This window comes from Daucus carota, chromosome 8 (genome assembly GCF_001625215.2).
Source record: "Daucus carota subsp. sativus chromosome 8, DH1 v3.0, whole genome shotgun sequence".
Taxonomy (NCBI): Eukaryota; Viridiplantae; Streptophyta; class Magnoliopsida; order Apiales; family Apiaceae; genus Daucus; species Daucus carota.
In genome coordinates, this window is record NC_030388.2 from 23,836,406 (window position 1) to 23,857,759 (window position 21,354).

At 33.2% G+C, this 21,354-nt stretch overlaps 3 protein-coding genes and 1 long non-coding RNA gene across 5 annotated transcripts; 3 read left to right on the plus strand and 1 right to left on the minus strand.

Moving 5' to 3' along the window:
- Positions 1-778: 778 nt before the first annotated feature.
- Positions 779-2,852, plus strand: LOC108199880 (stearoyl-[acyl-carrier-protein] 9-desaturase, chloroplastic). The gene is made up of 3 exons (XM_017367889.2): positions 779-992; positions 1,280-1,778; positions 2,105-2,852. The coding sequence occupies exons 1-3, from the start codon at positions 865-867 to the stop codon at positions 2,666-2,668; spliced, it is 1,191 nt and encodes a 396-aa protein (XP_017223378.1). The 5' UTR covers positions 779-864; the 3' UTR covers positions 2,669-2,852.
- A 2,825-nt stretch (positions 2,853-5,677) lies between these two features.
- On the minus strand, positions 5,678-7,213 carry LOC108199881 (shewanella-like protein phosphatase 2). Its single transcript, XM_017367890.2, has one exon. The coding sequence runs from the start codon at positions 7,095-7,097 to the stop codon at positions 5,925-5,927; it is 1,173 nt and encodes a 390-aa protein (XP_017223379.1). The 5' UTR covers positions 7,098-7,213; the 3' UTR covers positions 5,678-5,924.
- Positions 7,214-15,590: 8,377 nt separating this feature from the next.
- Positions 15,591-16,433, plus strand: LOC108199183 (uncharacterized). Its single transcript, XR_010286093.1, has 2 exons — positions 15,591-16,124; positions 16,223-16,433. It is a non-coding gene; the product is annotated as an uncharacterized LOC108199183 (long non-coding RNA).
- A 2,352-nt stretch (positions 16,434-18,785) lies between these two features.
- On the plus strand, positions 18,786-21,354 carry LOC108197831 (uncharacterized). Of its 2 annotated transcripts, XM_017365544.2 has the most exons (4): positions 18,786-19,073; positions 19,343-19,480; positions 20,945-21,151; positions 21,244-21,354. In XM_017365544.2, exons 1-3 carry the CDS (start codon positions 18,945-18,947, stop codon positions 21,140-21,142), a joined length of 465 nt encoding a protein of 154 aa, XP_017221033.1. In that variant the 5' UTR covers positions 18,786-18,944; the 3' UTR covers positions 21,143-21,151; positions 21,244-21,354. The 2 variants fall into 2 exon arrangements, with proteins under 2 accessions (XP_017221033.1, XP_017221031.1); XM_017365542.2 differs by having other exon boundaries at positions 20,945-21,354.

Genomic DNA, 21,354 nt, shown 5'->3' on the forward strand with positions numbered 1-21,354 from the left:
ACTCGGTGATTCTAAGAAGCTATGATAAACAAGTTTATAGACTTATGATGAAGTGTTTTGATTTTTAATGCCAGGATTTATTTGAATTCATGACTTGTAAATTTATAATTTCTGTGCTTGTTTTCTATAATTCAGAATTTTTGGCAAATTTCAGTTTTCAGTAATAACCGAAATATAAATTTCGGTTCGATTTTCGATAGGGATCTTTCAGTTATTTCGTTTTCACTTAACCGAATTTAAATTTGGTTCGGTTCCGTTTTTACCGAATGCTCACCCCTAATTAAATTATATCTTTCAAACCTTTTTGTTTATAAGACTTTTGCCGAGTTTAATTATTAGAAATTTACTTTATATGTGTCTAATGAAAATATTTATTTAGCACACTCACTTAAAATATACAGCACCAAGCAAATTACTAGTTATTTAAGAAAGTTGCAATTAAAACATAAATATTATTCTAAGATAAAAAATTTTCAAAATAAATTAAATATTAAAATATATGAAATAAAATAACAAATATCAATCACTAGTGCTTATAATATTCTGTATATTTAAATAAAAAATATTAAATATAAATATACACCCTTAAAAACCAGCCCACAGTAAACAGAAACCTTGAGGCGTGGTGAAAACAGTTGGTAATATATCTGTTGAGAACATATAGTACAAAAAAGAAAGTTGTAGAAAGTTGTATATTTACTGAAACAGTGGGTAGTTTGCTGGTATATTCATATCAGTGTGCCTGTGTGAGCATCTATATATACTGTCACTTTCTATGTACTGTACCATGTTGTATACATCTACTGACAAATCTAGTTCAAGTTGTTTCTAGAGGAGACACACACTAACAATTGTCACTGAAGAATGGGTGTCAGTGTGATGATGAATCCTGCTATTCAATCTCAGAGATGCCCTGCTTTTCATCTGCCTAGATTGCCCAGTTCAGGATGTTTTAAGGTTTCCATGGCTTCCACTCTACACTCCCCCTCCAAGTAATTTCACTGCTCTCCGTCCCTCCGTCCTACTCGTTTTTATACAGTTTTAAAATAATTTATTGAACTATACTACTTTATAAGAGTACGTTGAGCCCTCCGTCCCAGACATATACAACTCGGTGGGACGGAGGGAATATATATCAAGTTTTTTGTATTTTGATATTTTATAAGAGCATGTTGAGCCCTCCGTCCCAAAAATATACAACTCTGTGGGACGGAGGAAAGATATGTTAAGTTTTTTGTATTTTGAGTTGCTGATGAAGTGCAGTGTTATTGTGAAACAGGGTTGCTGTGAAGAAGCCATTTAGCCCTCCAAGAGAAATACCTTTCCAGGTGAAACACTCCATGCCTGAGGAAAAGATCGAGATGTTCAAATCCTTGGAGCCTTGGGCTGAGCGCAACATTCTGCCTCTCCTTAAGCCAGTAGAGTCCTGTTGGCAACCTCAGGACTTTCTGCCCAATCCAGCATCCGAAGGCTTTGATGATCAAGTCGAGGAGCTTCGACAGAGGGCAAAGGAGCTTCCAGACGACTACTTCGTTGTATTGGTGGGAGACATGATCACAGAAGAAGCTCTGCCCACATATCAAACAATGATCAATACTCTGGATGGAGTTAGAGATGAAACAGGGGCAAGCACTACACCTTGGGGGATCTGGACCAGGGCTTGGACTGCTGAGGAAAACAGGCATGGGGATCTTCTCAATAAGTATCTTTACCTTTCGGGTCGAGTTGATATGAGGCAAATTGAGAAGACAATTCAGTATCTAATCGGAACAGGAATGGTAAGATTGCTTTCCTCATGTTCAGTGGCATATCTAGTAAGAGGCACGTGGAACACGTGTTCCCCTAAAAAATGTTTTGACATTTTTTCACCATTCTAAAGTTTACAAAATTATAGAAGTTTCCTCTAAAAATTTCCAAGATTTGAATCATAGATCCGCCCCTGCTCATGTTTAGCTTTTATTGTAATCGCATCATACATCACTTTTTCAAAGCAATCTTTATGTAGAATCTAGGATGTTACAATAACACTCATATGCAATCTCACGATGGCTTTTAGTTCTTACATTTCTGTTCAAGTGTCATAATTGAATTCCTGTCTTGTCAGAATCCAAAAACAGAGAATAATCCCTATCTGGGATTCATCTTCACATCCTTCCAAGAGAGGGCAACTTTTATTTCGCATGGAAACACAGCCAGGCATGCCAAGGAGCACGGGAATCTGAAGCTGGCTCAACTGTGTGGCATGATTGCCTCTGATGAAAAACGCCATGAAACGGCTTACACCAAGATAGTTGAGAAGCTTTTCGAGGTTGACCCTGACGGGACTATTCAGGCTTTGGCGGACATGATGCAGAAGAAAATCAGCATGCCGGCTCATTTGATGTATGATGGCAGAAACGAAAACCTTTTCGACCACTTCTCAGCTGTTGCTCAGAGGCTTCAAGTCTACACAGCCAAGGACTATGCAGATATACTAGAATTTCTCGTCGGTAGGTGGAAAGTGGCTGATTTGACAACGGGATTAACCGGAGAAGGCCGGAAAGCTCAGGACTATGTTTGCGGGTTGGCTACAAGAATCAGGAGGATTCAAGAGCGAGCTGAAGGAAGAGCCAAGGAAGCAGGAACTGCGCGAATCAGTTGGATCTTTGACAAAGAAGTGAAGCTCTAAATGCACAAAGGCGCCAAATTTTCACAATGCAAGTGGAAACTAGTATTGTTGATAGGCATTCCATATGTTCGTTTAACAATGTAGATACAATTGTGCTCTTTCTTCTCCTTGTGTGCTGTCTGTAGGTTTTGACTGCACATTGGTTTCAGGATTTGTGTTTTCTTAATCGGATTTGGTTTCAGGATCTTTGTTTTGTTTTCTTAATACTCAACTTAAATTCAGGGAACAAACCTTAATCTGAGCATAAAATCTAGACATACAATCAGTTGTATCATAACAAGCCTAGATTTGACCAACTGAAGAACATCTTTCATCTATATCCTTGTCAAAATCACAAAATTCTGCTTCAGGGCAATCACACGTCTTTGGCTCTGTCGTAGAACTTGAGCCTACATAATATCTCGTGTCATCACTTGTTGACAAGTTTTTTGCACGGTGCTCTTCCTCGCAACTGCTGTACTTGGAGCTTCCTACAGCAAATTCACTTTTATATCTTTTGGTTTCATCTGTATCAACTTCTGTAGCTCAAGAAACATACGTAACTGCAACTGCTTGTAGGGCTGCAGTTTTAATATACCCAGTCACTAACTTGAAGTGAAGCCTCAGTACGCTTCTTATCAGCATAAAACTTGTATTTGCTCTGAGCTGAGAAGATGGCATCTTTAAGAAGGTGAGCCATAAACATCTTTACATAATGTCGAATATTTCACTAAATGAGGACTGAAAAGATCAAATGTTTCTCAGAATGCAGAAAATGTTCAAGCTTTCCTTATTCCTTGCATTGTAAAAGAAATAAAAGTAAAAAACGAAAGATTGTCCAAAGTTGTTACCAGAGAACCTAAGAGCTTATTGTTCAATGGCAAAAGCCTAAGTTGTACCAACTACAGAACAAAAAAACAGGATATGTGAATAGCTTAAAAACAACATTGTGAGAACTCCAGCTAGACATCTCTTTACAGAATACTTTCCGAACTCCAGCTACAACTCCTTAATGAAATAGGCTAATATAAGTATTCAGATAAGATAAATAAGTTCAAATCTTTGTCATTACTTATTAGTCTGGAATTGATCATCCTAACTTTGCTAGAAGGCACTTGAAGTTGAGACCTGAACTTCAGGTTCCATCAATCTCTAAAACCTAATCATCAACACACTTCCATAACATACCGAGATGAATGAGAAACCTCAACTACCTCGAGTCTTGACAATATGAGTACACATCATGATTCAACCCCTGATGTTATTTCAGATTACTCGCAGAAAGAAAGAAAACTCAGATTACTAACAACATATCTGCATATACATGTGAACTAATATGAAAATATAAAACACACACAAAAAGAAAGAGAGAGGTTGCAGCCATAATCACCTTAATATGAGATAATCTTCTGACCTATCTTCCTACTATAAACAATAATCATGTTTCAAAAGTAGCCATTTCTTTCCAACTTTTCCACACTATAAGAGCTGTTACAAAAAGATTATAAAAAAAAAACTTGTTCAAATGATTAAAACATCAGTAGGGATACTAATGTTATCATTAACAAGAGGACCTAAAAATTAGTGCAGACATAGGATCTTTAGTCAGCAGACAATGTGTATTTTTACTGTGAGTGCAGTTTGAGAATTTTAAAAGGGTACATGAGATGATCTCTTAACGTCAAGGACTCTACTACTACAGCTTGCAAAAAATTTAGTGTGAGAAACCACAGTAAGAAATCTACCTAAAATGTACATCCTATTAACTCCTTCAAAAAACTGCAGACTCTAAACATAAATGAGTACAGTAGTAATCTTCCTGTGAACCAAATATAAAGATGCAATTGCTGAGAAGAAGATAAGTAAATCAAAATTTAAGAAGCTAAAACAAATATCTAGATCTCTAGCGACTTGCGACACTTTTAGCGAAGTGATAGATGTTGGGGGGTAAATATTTTGTTTATTAACGTAAATTGCAATATAAAAAAATAGAATAAGTTACATATTTTACGTCAATTGTGAAGCTTAGTTGATTTAAGATTATTATTTCCTAATACATCTATATTTAATTAATCATCAAGCATCCAGCTCTTTCCATACTTGTTTATCTCACTATATTAGGCAACTACTAATGCACATATGTGAAAGCTATACAAAGGTATCATACCAGGACACACCTATATAGTGCAGAGTCTTTACTTTACCTAAAGAACTCAGTGTCCTCGAAACTCGATACTCAAACAAGGCATGATGAATACGCTAGGCACTTCATTTTAGTTATATATTTAGCAAAACCGAGCAAAATGGGTGATACTCTTCAAAGTACACTTTTCACAACCACTTAGTAAGGGCTACAGCCGCCATACTGAAGGTTATAGTAGCTTCTGCTTGATTTCCATGATTTCAGTCAAATTAAGATTTTTCAGATTGTTACAACAGGTTTTGGCATATAACTACGTTCGAAAAAGGAAAGGGTCCAAACTGGTAACTCAATGCTTGCCCAACTCATGTCAAAGAAAATAATGTTTGCCCACTTTGCTATGAGCACAAATTCATGTTTGTATAATGTAACTACAATACAGAGTAAGACGTTATTCTTACCTGAGTATCATTGTGATTCAAGAATGGACATTCAATCAGTAAGAAGATAGCATGACATTATAGGGTATTAGAAACATCAATAGAAATTTACTTTGCACTGCAGTTGACAAAGCCAAATCCTGTAATAAAGTTAGATACATAAAGTTTTGACCAAAATGGCTTACTTAATTCAATCAAGGATAAACTACAAACAGCCAAGGTGGCAAGGCTATATAGTTCAAGCCCCCCACCCCCAACACACACACAGAGCTCATGATCCTAGCATGATTGAAAAGCCTTAATAACCTAACACAGTGACTGGGATTCAGAGTACAATAAAGAATCTAGCTTTCCTTAATTTTCACTTGGAACTAGAATGAATATAAAAAGTCTGGTGGAGGAAAGTAAAAGCAAATCGCGTTAAAGCCACAGGCTAAGCAAAATTCAGTATAAAAGAACACAAAACAGAAAATCAGATTCATAATAACACAATAGTGTCCTAACTTTAATCATGAAGCACTATTGGATGAAATTGTGACAAGTACACAGTAGTTCACACATTTGTCAACACTACATAGTATGAGAGAAATAATAAATTCACAATGATGTTCTAACAAATCCAATCCTATTGTCTGTCTAGTGTGGATTTGATTAAATAAAAATCCACAAAAGGGTGTCATTGTGTTTTTAACAATAATTATGCCTTCACCTCTACTTGTTTAGGTCCATGCTGAGGAATTCCAAAACCAATACCTTTCATAACATCTGTCTCAATTGAAGATTTATACCCATTGCGATACAAGGCGTTAGATGTCAAGATCCGAACTTCAGACTTCCCATTGATCTCTAAAACCTCCGGTAACCCATTTGTACACCCTCTTGACATCCCAACATCAATTCGTATTGCCTTATTATTACAAACCCCATTAATCCCCTTCTCCTGAATAGTATGTCCCATAATCATCCTCTTAGCTCCCGGGATTGTTGCAAGGACATGCTCAAGAGTAGAACAATCACAATTCTTGGCCAACTCATCAGAAAACCTCCTCAACCAAACAAGTGAATTCCTACCCCTAACCAACTCCGACGAAACCCTTTCCTTGAACCCACCAATCCAATCCCTCACCTCCTCATTAATCCTTTCAAGACCATAACTCACATGATGAGGCAATAACCCCCCATGAACAAACACAGAATCACCTATGACAAGCACAGTCACATTAGTCGTCAAAAATCTTTTCGCAATCGGCCCATTAGGCCTCAATGCAGCAACCCTAGCTCTAACACCATCAACAATCTCCGCCTTAACACCCGGAAAATCCAAAGGCACCCCATCATACAAATCCCTCACACCACCCTCCAAAACCCCATTACACAAACTTTTCATCACATTCCCCACACAATACCAATCAGCCCAAACCCTAAATTCATTCAACCCCATCTTAGTAACATACCTAAAATCCCCATCCACATTCATAATCTCATGATTCCCATTCATAGTAATCAAATTCCCCCCACTCCTCCCAGCCTCTCTCTTCAACTTCTCAAGAAAATACAAGATCTTAATCTCATCACCACCCCTATCAAGAACATCACCCACCTGAACAACAGTAGCATCCCCACCACACCAACGATCATTCAAATCAATCAGCCCCGCAAGCCGAAAAGCCTGCTTCGATTTGTCCAAATCACCATGAAGATCACCAATGGCTATAAGTCTATTTGGGGATGTGTATATAGTTTTCTGCGGCGGAGATATGGTGGGCTTTGGTGGTAAGAAAAGACCACTTACAGAGAAATCAACGAAGGTGTCTACGAATGACGAAAAAAGAGCTGGGATGTTATCACACAAGGTTTTAGGTTCTTCCATTGGTTTAAGAAAAAACGAGGAAGATGAATAACGACGACGACCACGATATTCGATGTTTAATGATGTTATTAATTGGTGTTAAAAAGGTCGCCAAAAGCGACTCGGTCTGGGATTAGAGATTAAAATCAGGGTTCTGAAAATCGATTACCTCCCGAGTACTCGTTTTTAACACCACGTCTGATCCGAATTCCGAGTACTCGCATCCAAAAACGATTTTGTAAAAATTGAGTCAAAATTCGGTTTGACTCTGAGTACTCTGAGTCAAACTCGGATTTGACTTTTGCAATAAAGTATAGATAATAATTGGAAATACGGATGTATCAATTATTAAAACTTAATTTTTTTTATATTGTAAGATAGTATTAATGACAAAAGTTGTTATACTTAAGTTTCAAGTTTAGACACTTGTAATTTGTATACTAAAATTTGATTGAAAATGAATTTAGAGCATAAAAAAAATATTAATATTCGAGTAACTGTCCGAGTACTCGTTTCCGAGTACTCATTTTTTCAGCACAAAACTGAGTCGATCCGAATTCCGATTTTTACAACCTTGATTAAAATTGTTATTGTCTTTGATGAAAAATTTTATTTGTAAAACTAAAAACTCTGTGAAATAATGGGTCCGCTAGATATTACAGTTGTAGTATGAAAAATTTTGATTAAACTATCAAGTCATTTTGTGTAAAATTTTTGTAGGAGTTAGAGTATCTCCAAGAAATTCTCTATTCAAGTTCTCAAAGTGAAAAAAGAAAAAAGAAAGAGTCATATATTAATTAGAGTTCCCAGAGATTCTTAGTGGCTCTTAAAAAAGTTAAGAGCACATTCTTTCTCCTCTCTTTTAGGAGCCACGACTAGGGGCCGTTTGGGTGAGCTTAAAATAAGTGCTTCTTACTTAAAATAAAAAAATGAAGTAAAAGTTAGAAGTTAGTTAAGACTTATAAGTGATTAAAGTGTTTGGGAAAAAAGTAGAAGTCGTGAAACAAAAGCTAAGAATTCTAGCTATTTATAAGTGCTCCTCGACTTTTTACACAAACGGTACGAATAAGTGCTTCTAACTTAAAACTTCAGAAGCGGGGCTTAAAAGCCCCCGCCAAACACCCACTAGGTTCTTAACTTATTTTTATCAATAAAATAATTTCTCCTCCAACTCATCCCCACTTTTGAATTTGAATCTTTGTTATAGTGGAGTCCAACATGAATAAAATATGACATATAAAAAAAATATAGAGAGCGTTGTTAAAGCTCACGCTCTTAACTTTGTACTAAATTAGTAAGAGTCATATTTTTCATATCTATACTATACTATTAAAGCCGAAACATTAAAAGTTTGGTCGGTCGGTACGCGGGCTTTTATACGGACTTTTGTAATTAACGGGCTCTAAACAGTCGGTACGCGGGCTTTTATATGGACTTTTATAATTAACGGGCTCTTATAATTAACGGGCTCTAAACAAAATTAGTGGGCTTCAAACAAAATATAAACAAATACAAACATAAAACAAATATACAATCGCTTTTATACTATACTATTGAAGCCGGTCGGTCACGCGGGCTTTTATACGGACTTTTATAATTAGCGGGCTTCAAACAAAATTAGTGGGCTTCAAAAAAAATATAAACAAATCAAAATATAAAACAAATATAAGATCAAAACATAAAACAAATATAAAACCTATTTGACTATACCAAAACTAAATTCAAATCTTAAAAAAATACTATACTATTAAAGCCGAAACATTATAAATTTGATCGGTCGATACACGGGCTTTTATACGGACTTTTATAATTAGCTGGTTTCAAAAAAAATTAGTGGGCTTCAAACAAAATATACACAAATCAAAACATAAAACAAATATAATATCAAATCAGAAAATCAATATAGGACCTATTTGACTATACTAAAAACTAAAGTCAAATATTAAAAAATATATACCCATCCAATATCCATACTATAATATTATTAAAATCGAAAAATTGAAAGTTTCCTCAGTTGGTACTTGAGCCAATACAGACCTATCTATATACCGACTTTTATAATTAACAGGTTCTAAACAAAATTAGTGGGCTTAAAACAAAATATAAACAAATACAAATATAAAACAAATATACAATCGCTTTTATACTATACTATTGAAGTCGGTCGGTCACCCGGGCTTTTATACGGACTTTTATAATTAGCGGGTTTCAAACAAAATTAGTGGGTTTCAAAAAAAAAAATAAACAAATCAAAAACATAAAACAAATATACGATCAAAACATAAAACAAATATAAAACCTATTTGACTATACCAAAACTAAATTCAAATCTTAAAAAAATACTATACTATTAAAGCCGAAACATTAAAAATTTGATCGGTCGATACACGGGCTTTTATACGGATTTTTATAATTAGCCGGTTTCAAACAAAATTAATGGGCTTCAAGCAAAATATACATAAATCAAAACATAAAATAAATAGAATATCAAAACAGAAAACCAATATAGGACCTATTTGACTATACCAAAAACTAAAGTCAAACTTTAAAAAATATATACCCAATCATACTATATTATTAAAATCGAAACAGTGAAAGTTTGCTCAGTCGGTACTTAAGCCAAAATACAGGCCTATTTATATACCAATTATTCTTTTCAATTAAAACATGTTTTTTATATATATTTTCTAACAAATAAAACTCCATTATGTAAAATAACATCGAAAAACTCATTAATTACCTTTTTAACTAAAACACATTATCTTTTTAATATATTTCGACTAAAAAAACGGATCTTCTACAATTAACACGGGCTACATATATCATAATTTTATTCTCACAATAATATTAGTTTACTATACTATTAAAGCCGAAACATTAAAAATTTGATCGGTCGCTACTTGGGCCAAATTATGAGCCTACTTATATAATCAATTATCTTTTTAACTAAATCTATTATCTTTTTTTATATTTTTTAACTAAAAAAACTCAATTTTCTAAAATTAATATTGGACAACATGGCAACTACTTTTTTTAACTAAAGCACGTTATCTTTTTCAGAATCCTAATTTAAAAATCGATTTTCCAAAAATAACACATGCAACATTCACATAAAAAAGATATTATATATCTATATTATTATACTATTAAAGCCGAAACATTGAAAGTTTGATCAGTCGGTACTTAGGCCAAAATACGGGCCTATCTATATACCAATTATTCTTTTTAATTAAAATATGTTATCTTTTTTATATATTTTCTAACTAAAAAAATTCCATCATTTAAAATAACATCGAGAAACATAGTAATTACCTTTTTTAACTAAAACACGTTATCTTTTTTAAATTTCTTAACTAAAAAACGGATCTTCTACAATTAACACGAGCTACATATTTACTATAATATTGTTAAATCCGAAACGAAAAGTTCAGTTAGTCGGTAGGTCAGTCGAGTTCGGTGAGCCGGTTGGTATTCGACCACAAACCTCCTTAATTTATAACATGTTATAATATATATTTTATTATCTATTAAACCAAACATTTAGATTAGTATGATGGATTGATATTTGGTTTGACGTGTCTTTTTTAACTTAATATGTTCCATACTATATTATTAATTACTAATAATGAAATATTAAAAGATTGATCGGTTGATTTATATCTGATTTTATAGATCTTCTTAAATTATAACATGAAAAAAACCGTATTTTAACATTCTCAGTAAAATATATATACTCGACCTAATTTTTAATTAGCCATTTGACGAAATTAACTATTAAGAATTTTGTCATTAGTTAAATAAAAAATTTATTTAATCATATTATTCTATCATAATTTTATTCTCACAATAATATTAATTTAAGTTAAAATATATACGATAAAATAGCAAATATTATAACCGCCCGTGCATTGCACGGGTTATAAGCTAGTTATATTTAAAAGTCAATTATGAAACTTTTGGAGATAGCTCTTACGTGCCTAAAGAGTAATGATCTTTAGCATCAAGCCAAGATACTCATCTCATGAAAGGGCCTAATATACATGCTAGCCGATCAATCTCATCTCAGTCTATGAGAGTTTGAACCGAAACCAAACCAAACACCTTAGGCACATCATACTTATGCATGAACATATAGAGTCGCAACTTGCTAGTCATGTGGTTGGCGTCCTGAGACTTCTAGTTACTCTTGTATAGTTAATTTCTCCTGAAGCTTAAAAGCAAATATATCACAGATCGACTACGTAAGGCACATGCATCAAAATGGTGAATTCACAATCAATCAACCCACATTTCACTTACCAACTGTTAGTTAAAGTTGATTAGGGCCGGATCAAGGATTCAAACTTTGGGGGCCACCAAGCAAATTTTTGAAAAACACCTATATATTTTTAAATTTTGTAGGGCACTTCTATACTTTTACAAAATTAAGAATGGTGAAAAAATGTTAAAAGAAAATTGAGGGGAACACGTATCCTCATGCCTCTTCTTATATCCGCCCCTGCCCGTGATCATCCTATAAATACTACCTTGTCTATCTGCAGAACCTATCCTATACATTTGTGTTCACAGAGATATATACTAATGGCTAGAATTTGTTACTTGGTGATACTGTTGGTGGTGACAGCCCATATCATGGTGAAGAAAGGGGAGGCTTCTATATGCGGTGAACCCGCGGTGCAACAAACAGGAGCCGAGTGCAATAGTTTTATTGCAGGGCATCAGCCGGAGCCATCTGGTCAGTGCTGCGACGCGTATAGAGCTGTGTATTCGTAGCTCAAGACGAGGGCGTAAAGGAGGGAATACTGTTCGTGCGCCCATAGTGTGATTTCTCAGTATCCTGATTCTGCTGCTCGTATTCCACGAATCGATTCTCTCCCTGAAAAATGTGGACTTCCTTTCCTGTTTTCTGGTGATCCTAAATTTGACTGCAATACGTAAGTCTATCTCTCATTATTTGTGATCAATTTCCATTCAAAATACATAAATAAACTTGACGTTACTAATTTCTTCTTGAATAATACTGCAGCATAAACTGATGTCCGAGTTGGATCGCGAGGTCGGAGGGCAAACAATAATGTTATGGCTAATTGTATGAGGGTTATTAATAAATAAATAAATAATAAATATGATAATGCCACAAGGACGTGGATTCGGAATAAAAGGAGTGTAACACTCGATCCGATGTGTAACTTTTATTTTTTTTGATAATATCTAAGTATGTTGACATGGGTTGCTAGTAATGCAGTATACATCTTGATGTGTTATTTAATCATTTTCATAGAGTATATAATTGACAACTCGAAGTTGCACACTCGACGGCATGATTTGAGATCTTTTTCATCCGGATTATAGTAGCATATAACTCAATGGTCTATATTTGATTCTATTGAAAACGATTACAAATCTTCTAGGATTGTGAATGCTTGATAAAAAAAAGTAACTTTGAGCCGTGTATTCAAACGAATTTTATAATTCTTTAAAAACTACGTGAAGGAAAATATTAGGTACCTAGAAAATATTTCCATATATTTTTTCAAATTTAGTTAGTAATGTATGATTGATTTTACTTATACTAATAATAATGAGATTTTATGCATATAAACTTTTCTTGTTATTTGAAATAAAAAAGTACTTACACAAAAAGAAAATATTAATACACGATAAAAACTAATATGAGAGATAAGCCAACCCGAGCTTTGTTAACGACATGTACAGTCGTACAAAGCAGTTGTTAACCATCTATACGCTCACGATCTATACGCTCTTTCATATATGAAAAGAAAACATTCCACGGTCTCTGTCTAAACGAGTCATAGATCATGCACATAAAATTTCTAGAATTGATATTTTTATATTATAAAAAAATAGTCGATATCAATCACTTGTCAAGAATCCTGATCCAGTCAATATATATATATATATATATATATATATATATATATATATATATATATATATATATATATATATATATATATATATTCTTTTTTACGGAAATGGCTTATAACCTTATAAATTAGTAGCAGGGACGACAAAGAATAAACTCTTAAACATTTGAGCTATCCAACCCTGCTCATCAATATATATTCATTTAATTCTATTTTTCTTGTTTCATACGAATAAAATAAATCGAAAGTGGTATTACTTTATCCCATTGATATTGTTTGGGTTTCATATTTATATCCTACTACATATTATATATAGGAGTAGTTTGGTGTAACTTAAAAAAAAGTGTTTATTATTTGTGGAAGTGGGACATAACTTTATTATATAATGATAAATTATTATAAATTATTTTTTAAAGTGATCCTCTACGTACTTGAAAAATTAAATTTAAAAAATAAAAATAAGTCATTAAAAAAATTAGAATTTTCAATTTCTCAGATTTTGACTTATAAGTCGGAAATTAACTTATATGTTCGTTACACAAACGATTCGAGTAAGCTGCTTTTAGGCTTATAAACCCAGCCAAACACCTTTAAATTGTTTGTTAATATCTAGAAAAATATTTATGGGTTGGGAAACGATTGCATCCAATTAATTCGGAGACGAAATTATCATATATAGTGAGGACTGTCAGGCAAGTTTACTCTTATCATTATCTTGATGTGATGAATTTTGTGTTGATTAAATTATGAATGTGATTTATCCGAATATTTAATTCTCAAAAGAAGTCTCGACGTTGGAAACCGATAGACTATCCTTGAAGATTTAAATAGATTTTGACGTCGATATCATCAGTATTTTTTTGGAATTTGATGGAAGAAGTATTTAAAATTGTCGAATATCAAAGGATTTTTTAGAAGTATCTAAAATCTCTCAGTTCTGGTCTAACATAAACTTGGTATAATTTTAGAAGAACTGCAAAATAGCAAGCTCAAATATACACATTTTGTATAGCACTATAAAATGAAAAAGGATGATGGAGAGAGGCGTACCTTAAAATCTTACAATATGATCATCAATTCTTTTAAGTGAAAGATTCCTTACCACAAGAAAATCTTCGAAAGAGAATTGATAAATACCTTTAATATCGAAAGAACAATTTACACTTCGTAGCGAAATAAGTCCCCACCGATCCATCCATCAAAATTTTATAAACCATGATCCTCTTAAATATAAGGTACACCAACAGAGGAACAAAGAAAAAAACGAGGTGTGCAATATATGACAACACGTAAAGCGAGATATAAAAAAAAAAAAAAGCAAGTCGTGCTGATAACATATTATGTAATAATATATGTAGAAAGAAAGTTGAGAGAGCTAGACGAGAGAAAATAAGTAGACATGATTGTATTATTCATCTCATCACATTGCAAGCTCAAGAAAAGTCAAAAGTCACATACATTATTGATAGGTCAATCGAAGAGCCAAAAGTCAACAGTTAGATAATATTTGACATAATTTGTTAGTAACACACAAATATTTAATAAGGATATATATATATATATATATATATATATATATATGCTTATTTTGGTTTAAAATATATATACATACATTTATTTTGGATTAATGAAATCTGGTTAATTAATGAGTAAGTACGTATCTAATTAACTTTTTAAAGAGAGTAAGCTAAAGTTTAAAAAATCAAATTTTAAACTTTAAACTGATCGAGTTGACAAATGGGAAACGTGACTTTCAAGTTTCAAGTCATCGATTTAGAACAGAAAGTTAATTTATGCAAAGGAATATGCGAGAACTGCTGTCAAGAGCTAGGATCCCTCACAAAAGCTAAAAAGGAAGAGTTAGGATCCCTCACAAAAGCCGAAAAGAACTCGTTTCGCTGAACTTATAACTTAACGTGATTTATTTGATAAGTTGAAAGTTTAAAATGTTTGTTTGTGTAATTTTAACTTATTAATGATTTATGAGTTATTAAAAATATAATAATAATAATAATAATAATAATAATAATAATAATAATAATAATAAAATGATTTATGGGTAAATACTAAATAATGATTTATGGTTAATTTTTATCAAAAAAAATTCAAAATAATTAAGTCACCGAAAAATGTATCTCAAACTAACTTTTGGCTTCCCGTTTTGCTAAACTTATGACTTACGACTTGACTTATGAGATAGGCCGGGAGTTGTAATCTTAACTTATTTTATATAACATATCAATATAACCATTATATGTTTACATCAAGATCGGTGCAGCTTACAACAAGCCAGGCCATAAATATTCAATGGTTTCATGTAATCTTAAGCATCAAGCCAAGAACTCATACACATATACGTGAACTTATCTCATGAAAGGGCCTAATATACATGTCTTCAACCCTAGCCGATCAATCTCATCTTATTCGAGTTTAAACCGAAATCAAACCAAACACCATAGCCACATCATACTCATGCATCAGTACATATACAGTCGCAACTTGCTAGTCATGTGGTTGGCGTCCTAACTTCTATTTACTCTTGTATACTTAATTTCTCCTCAAGCCTAAAAGCAAATATATAACAGATCGACTACGTAAGGCACATGCATCAAAATGGTGATTTCACAATTAATCAACCCACATTTCACTTAACCAACTGTTAGTTAAAGTTGATATACAACACATGACCAAAAAAATAAAAAAAGTTGAAATAGAACAAATTATTTCCCCTGCTCATCCTATAAATACTACCTTGTCTATCTGCATTACCTATCCTCCACATTTGTATTCACACAGATATATACTAATGGCTAGAATTTGTTACTTGGCGATACTGTTGGTGGTGACAGCCCATATCATGGTCAAGAAAGGGGAGGCTTCTATATGCGATGAACCTGCGGGTGCAACAAACAGGAGCCGAGTGCAATAGTTTTACTGGAGGGCATCAGCCGGAGCCATCTGGTCAGTGCTGCGACGCGTATAGAGCAGTGCGTTCGCAGCTCAAGACGAGGGCAGAAAGGAGGGAATACTGTTCGTGCGCCCATAGTGTGATTGCTCAGTATCCTGATTCGGCTGCTCGTATTCCACGAATTGATTCTCTCCCTGGAAAATGTGGAGTTCCTTTTCTGTTTTCGGGTGATCCTAAATTTGACTGCAATACGTAAGTCTGTCTCTCATTATTTGTGATAAATTTCCATTCGAAATACATAAGTAAACTTAAACTTGACGTTACTAATTTCTTCTTGAATAATACTGCAGCTTAAACTGATGCACGAGTTGTATTGAGTTGGATCGAACAATAATGTTATGGCTAATTGTATGAGCGTTATTTATAAATAGGATATTGAATAAAATGAGTGTAACACTCCGATGTGTAACTTATATTTTTTTCTGATAATATCTAAGTATGTTGACATGTGTTGCTCGTAATGCAATATACATCTTGATGTGTCGCTTAATCATTTTCAAAGAGTATATTATTGACAACTGGAAATACCACATTCGACTGAATGATTTGAGATTTTTTCCATGCGGATTATAGTAGCATATAATTCAATGGTCCAGATCTGATTCTGTTGAAAACGATCACGAATCTTCTAGGATTGTGAACGCTAGATAGAAAAAAGTAACTTCAGCTATGTATTGAAACAAATGTTATAAATTTTCAAAAATTACATGAAAAGGAACGGCGGAAATCTGTATGTGCTAAGAAGTTCCACTCATCTGATCATAGGTGAAATCAAATCCCTTCGCGCCAGAAATTTCGCCTTGGCTTCAGTTCCGGAAGGAACGGAAAATGTTAGGTACGCCTAGAAAATATTTTTTCAAATTTAGTTAGTAATGTTTGATTAATTCTACTTATATTAATAATAATAAGATTTTATGCATATAAACTTGTCTTGTCATTTGAATAGAAAAATTTGACGCAGAAAGAAAATATTAATACACAAAAAAAACTAATATAGGAGATAAGCAAAGCCAAGCTGTTGTTAACGATCTGCACTGAACAGTTGTCAACGATCTATACGCTCTTTCATACACGAAAAGAAAATATTCCAGAGTCTCTGTCTAAACGAGCCATAGATCATGCACATAAAACCTCTAGAATTGATGTTTTTCTATTATAAAAAAAATAGTCGATATCGATCACTTGTCAAGAATCCTCATCCAGTTAATATATATTCTTTTTCTTTTTTTACAAGTATGACTACCTTACAAATTAGTACCTGGGACGACAGATTATACACTCTTAACCATTTGAGTTATCCAACCATCCTCTTCAATATATATATTCTTGTAATTTCATTTTTCTTGTTTCTGACTGGTTAGGATGCTTACACATACGAATAAAATAAATCGAAAGTGGTATTACTTTCCCCATCGATATTGTTTGGGTTCCATATTTATATCCTAATTCAGAAACGAAGTTATCATATTGAGGATTGGCAAGCAGGTTTACACTTATCTTATCTTGATGTGATGAATTTTGTGTTGATTAAATTACAAATGTGATTTATTCGAATATTTAATTCTCGAAGGAAGTCTCGACATTGTAAACTGTTCGACTATCATTGAAGATTTAAATAGATTTTGACGCCGATATAATCAGTATTTTTTTTTTTTGGAATTTGACGGAAGAACTCTAGCTCACAACTCGGGTCAATCTATCATTCCTGATGACTTCTGACTTAAAAAAAAACTGATTTTGTTCTATTCATTTGAAATTCTGCTAAGTTCCATTTCAGATTCTCAACACCATGATAAACCTTGAGAGAAAATTACTCTTTATCCCACGAACTTCATTGAGAAGAAAAATTCAGAATTAAGTACAATTATTCAAGATTCTGGGTCGTTTTTTTTTTATTTAAGTTGTTTCGTGTATTTTAATTTATTTTTCAAAAGACTTCCACTTATCATATATATGTTCTAAAGCAGCTTAATTTCAATTTAACGTTGTATATTTTTCTTAATTTATCCAAGGTCTCTAATTATCAACATTAGCATTATTCAGTTTTATTATGTATAAAATACTCTTTAAATATGAAATGAGTAATGCATTGTTCGCGCATCTGGTGGAAGAGAAAGACATTTATTTGTTTGAGAAAAGAATATTTTGTACTCTGGGAAAATTCTTGCATATGGTCAACAAGAATAATAATATTCATCGTACAGAAGAGAAATATTTTATTATATATAAAGTTAGGCAATTTAAGGGTAAAAAGTGATAATGTTTATGCTAGCACAAGAATAAGAAGGCACGCTAAGTAGGCTTGGATGAGGATTAGCTCGAGTGTTACCGTTATGAGGATTGATTCAGTGATCTTTGTAATATATGATTATGTACATTTTATTAATAATAACTCAGGCAGAGTTATCATTAGATATCGACCCTAAACTTGTATTGCGAGAATAAACAAGTTGTTACAAGTATGTCAGAGATGATGTGACAACCGAATTCTTTAGAGGCGGGTTTGGGAATATCACATTGAAATTTTATGTTGAAAATAAATATTATTATTTTACATCTTAATATACGTGTTCAAAAATTAAACATTAATCAAAATGAAACAGAAAGAATATATATCTATTCATTTCCTTCGCTCCTTCATGAAATAATCTAGTATTATAATAAATATTAGTTTCTTTATTAAAAACAACTTGTACTATCGAGTTTTATCATGATTTAATTAAATCTTTCTTTTAATAATTTAAACTTACACATTTTTCTATTTTTCTTAAACAATACATTTTTTTTTGAAGAAAAACAAACAATACATTTTTCTATTCTAATATCTTTAGGATGAGCCATAATTAATTGGGAATTTGGGATATTCTGATGTGATCAGTTTCCAATCCTTAAACCCTGGGCCAAGAGAAGCTTCACTCAATGTACCTAAAACCCTAGCTGTCGTCGTGTGTCTCTTATCATATCCAATTTAATTGAAGCACAAAGTTCAATTTTAGTGAAGGAAAGACAGAGATGGATGCCATAGCGGCGGCCCAAGAGCGATTAATGCAAGAGAGATTGAAACACAAAATTGACCAAATCAACTCTGCTGCTCAAACCCAACTTGAGCCGGTTCACCATCATATCAATTTCACTCTCCAGGTTATATACCCTCCCTCCTCCTTCCATATATTATCAGATTTGTTAAAGGGTGTTTGGATAATGAGCCCGGTTAACGGGAATCGAAACCTCAAACTCACATATTGGTGTTTGAATTAGCAAATTTATTGTATGGAATGGGAATCTCATTCCCATTTAGTGGGTAAATCATTCTCTTCACAGCATATGGGATACCCATTCTCGTACCCCTCATTCCGCCTCCTTAGTTGTTTTGAGTATTTTGACTAATGGGTTATGTTCTGTGAATGCAGAAAGCGTACTTCAAGTGTGCCTATGAGTGTTTTGACAGGAGGAGGAAACAGGAAGACATCGGAATGTGTACCGAAAACTGCAGTGTACCTGTACTTACTGCTCACCATATGGTTGAGGATGAAATGGCTCGCTTCCAGGTCTGTATCTTTATATCCATTTTACACTTATTACTGCCTTAAAATGCTATGTGATCCGTTGAATCACATTAATCATGCCCTAATGAAACTAATCGCCCACTTTGTTCGAAAGATAAAAACGATATTTTTAGTGGTGTTAGGGATGGTAACACGTTGGCTTTGGATGGGTTTTGTGAAATCCAAATTCAAATATTTTGGGTTTTAAATGAAATCCAAGTTCAAAAGTTAATATCCAAATCCAAATCTAAACCCATAGAATTAGATTGATCGGTTTTTTCACGTATCCAAAAATTGAAATTAATGTAGTAATTTCCTAAACTAAGTTGGATTCTAAGTGTGAATTTCGTAGGCCGACTTCCGGCATGATTTTAAGATACTCCTGTTGGAATTTTGATGTTGGACAATCTCTGAATTGTAGAGTATTCCATTGTCTTCAAGTGGTCTATAAAATTGTCCAGTTGTGATTTATGGAACTCCAATTATGGCCGGAAAGTAAATCTGGTTTTTCTTCTAATTCAGTTTAACTCCAAATCAAGCCCTGCATGCTCATTCCTCTCAACTTTGGATTCTTTTCTTGTAATAATATTAAACTCTAATTAATAATACTGGATTACTTACAAACTACAATAAATAAATATGAGAATAAAATCATTTAATTATGAGAATATTACACACACACACACACACACTCTAATACTCTATACATCTATCTATCGATAAGCTGAATAGCTCTCCTGTTCATTTGGAAGGGTCCTGTAAATTTTGGTCATATGTCCATTTAGTACGTCCTGAATATTTCCAACTCTTATATAATACCTGGAACTGAGCTGCCTCTTCAGCTGTTAAATTCAAAAGGGAAAGCCCGCAGGGGTGTTTTTTTGTAATGATATCTCCAAGAGCATCCTAGTAGTTCCCCAAATATATAATAAACAATTCAATTTCTTGTAAGTTAGTACATTATATTGAATGTCAGGTCCAACAACTGTCCGTTTTTGTATTCCCTATTATTATTATAGTATAAATTTAAATTCAATTAGTAAGTAAATCATGTAAAAAAGGTGGGAAAAAGGGTGAAAAAGGTGGGAAGCGAATATTTAATCATCAAAAACATAATGAGGGAATGATTAGCCATTACCTATGGATGAGGAATGAAATGGAGATCCTGACTTTTTGGGAATGTTTAGGACTCTCTTGGAGTGACGTTTTATACCATAATCCTCAAAATTATAGTTTAGGACATCACATAGCTAATCTTTTGAAGATGCTCTAATCTTTCGATGAATAGATACTCTGTACACACCTACCTTTGGCATTCTGGAGGGTTTTGTTCTTGTCAAAAATCATGTTTTGAATATTATTATGAACTTGACTCATAGATTTCTTTTTGCTTTTTTTTTTTTTTAAATGTCACTAGGATGTAGTCGTAAATACAACATATTCCGACACTTGGTGTAATTGGTACAGGAAAAGTTAAATAGGTCGCTGATGGTTTGTCGAGATAAATTTGAGACAGCTAAGCTCCAAAAGACCGGTACAGACCCCATTGTTGATTTGGAGTCTTGTGTTGACCAGTCAGTCCAGGAAAACATCAACTCACTTCCATTTCTTGTTCAAAAAATGAAGACATCTTTATCCATCAACAATCAATCCGACAATCAGTAAAATCATCCTGTAATAGTAGTCTCTTCATTTGATATATGTTTGGTGTATATCGTTGGCTTAAAGCACAAATATAGTAAATCATGTTTGTGGTAACTTTGCAGCCTTGATATGCAAGAAGCAGGCAAGAGATGCAAGAATTATGTGAGAGTTTTTATAACAGGATTTTGTATGACAACGTAAAGAGGAATTTTGTATTGTCCGTTTTCCGGTTT

Bases quoted from the DNA above. Each gene is read 5' to 3' on its own strand.
- LOC108199880 (XM_017367889.2), top strand. From the start codon at position 865: ATGGGTGTCAGTGTGATGATGAATCCTGCTATTCAATCTCAGAGATGC. The intron at 993-1,279 runs GTAATTTCACTG...ATTGTGAAACAG, and splicing joins ACTCTACACTCCCCCTCCAA to GGTTGCTGTGAAGAAGCCAT. The intron at 1,779-2,104 runs GTAAGATTGCTT...CTGTCTTGTCAG, and splicing joins ATCTAATCGGAACAGGAATG to AATCCAAAAACAGAGAATAA.
- LOC108199881 (XM_017367890.2), bottom strand. From the start codon at position 7,097: ATGGAAGAACCTAAAACCTTGTGTGATAACATCCCAGCTCTTTTTTCG.
- LOC108197831 (XM_017365542.2), top strand. From the start codon at position 18,945: ATGGATGCCATAGCGGCGGCCCAAGAGCGATTAATGCAAGAGAGATTG. The intron at 19,074-19,342 runs GTTATATACCCT...CTGTGAATGCAG, and splicing joins ATATCAATTTCACTCTCCAG to AAAGCGTACTTCAAGTGTGC. The intron at 19,481-20,944 runs GTCTGTATCTTT...TAATTGGTACAG, and splicing joins ATGAAATGGCTCGCTTCCAG to GAAAAGTTAAATAGGTCGCT.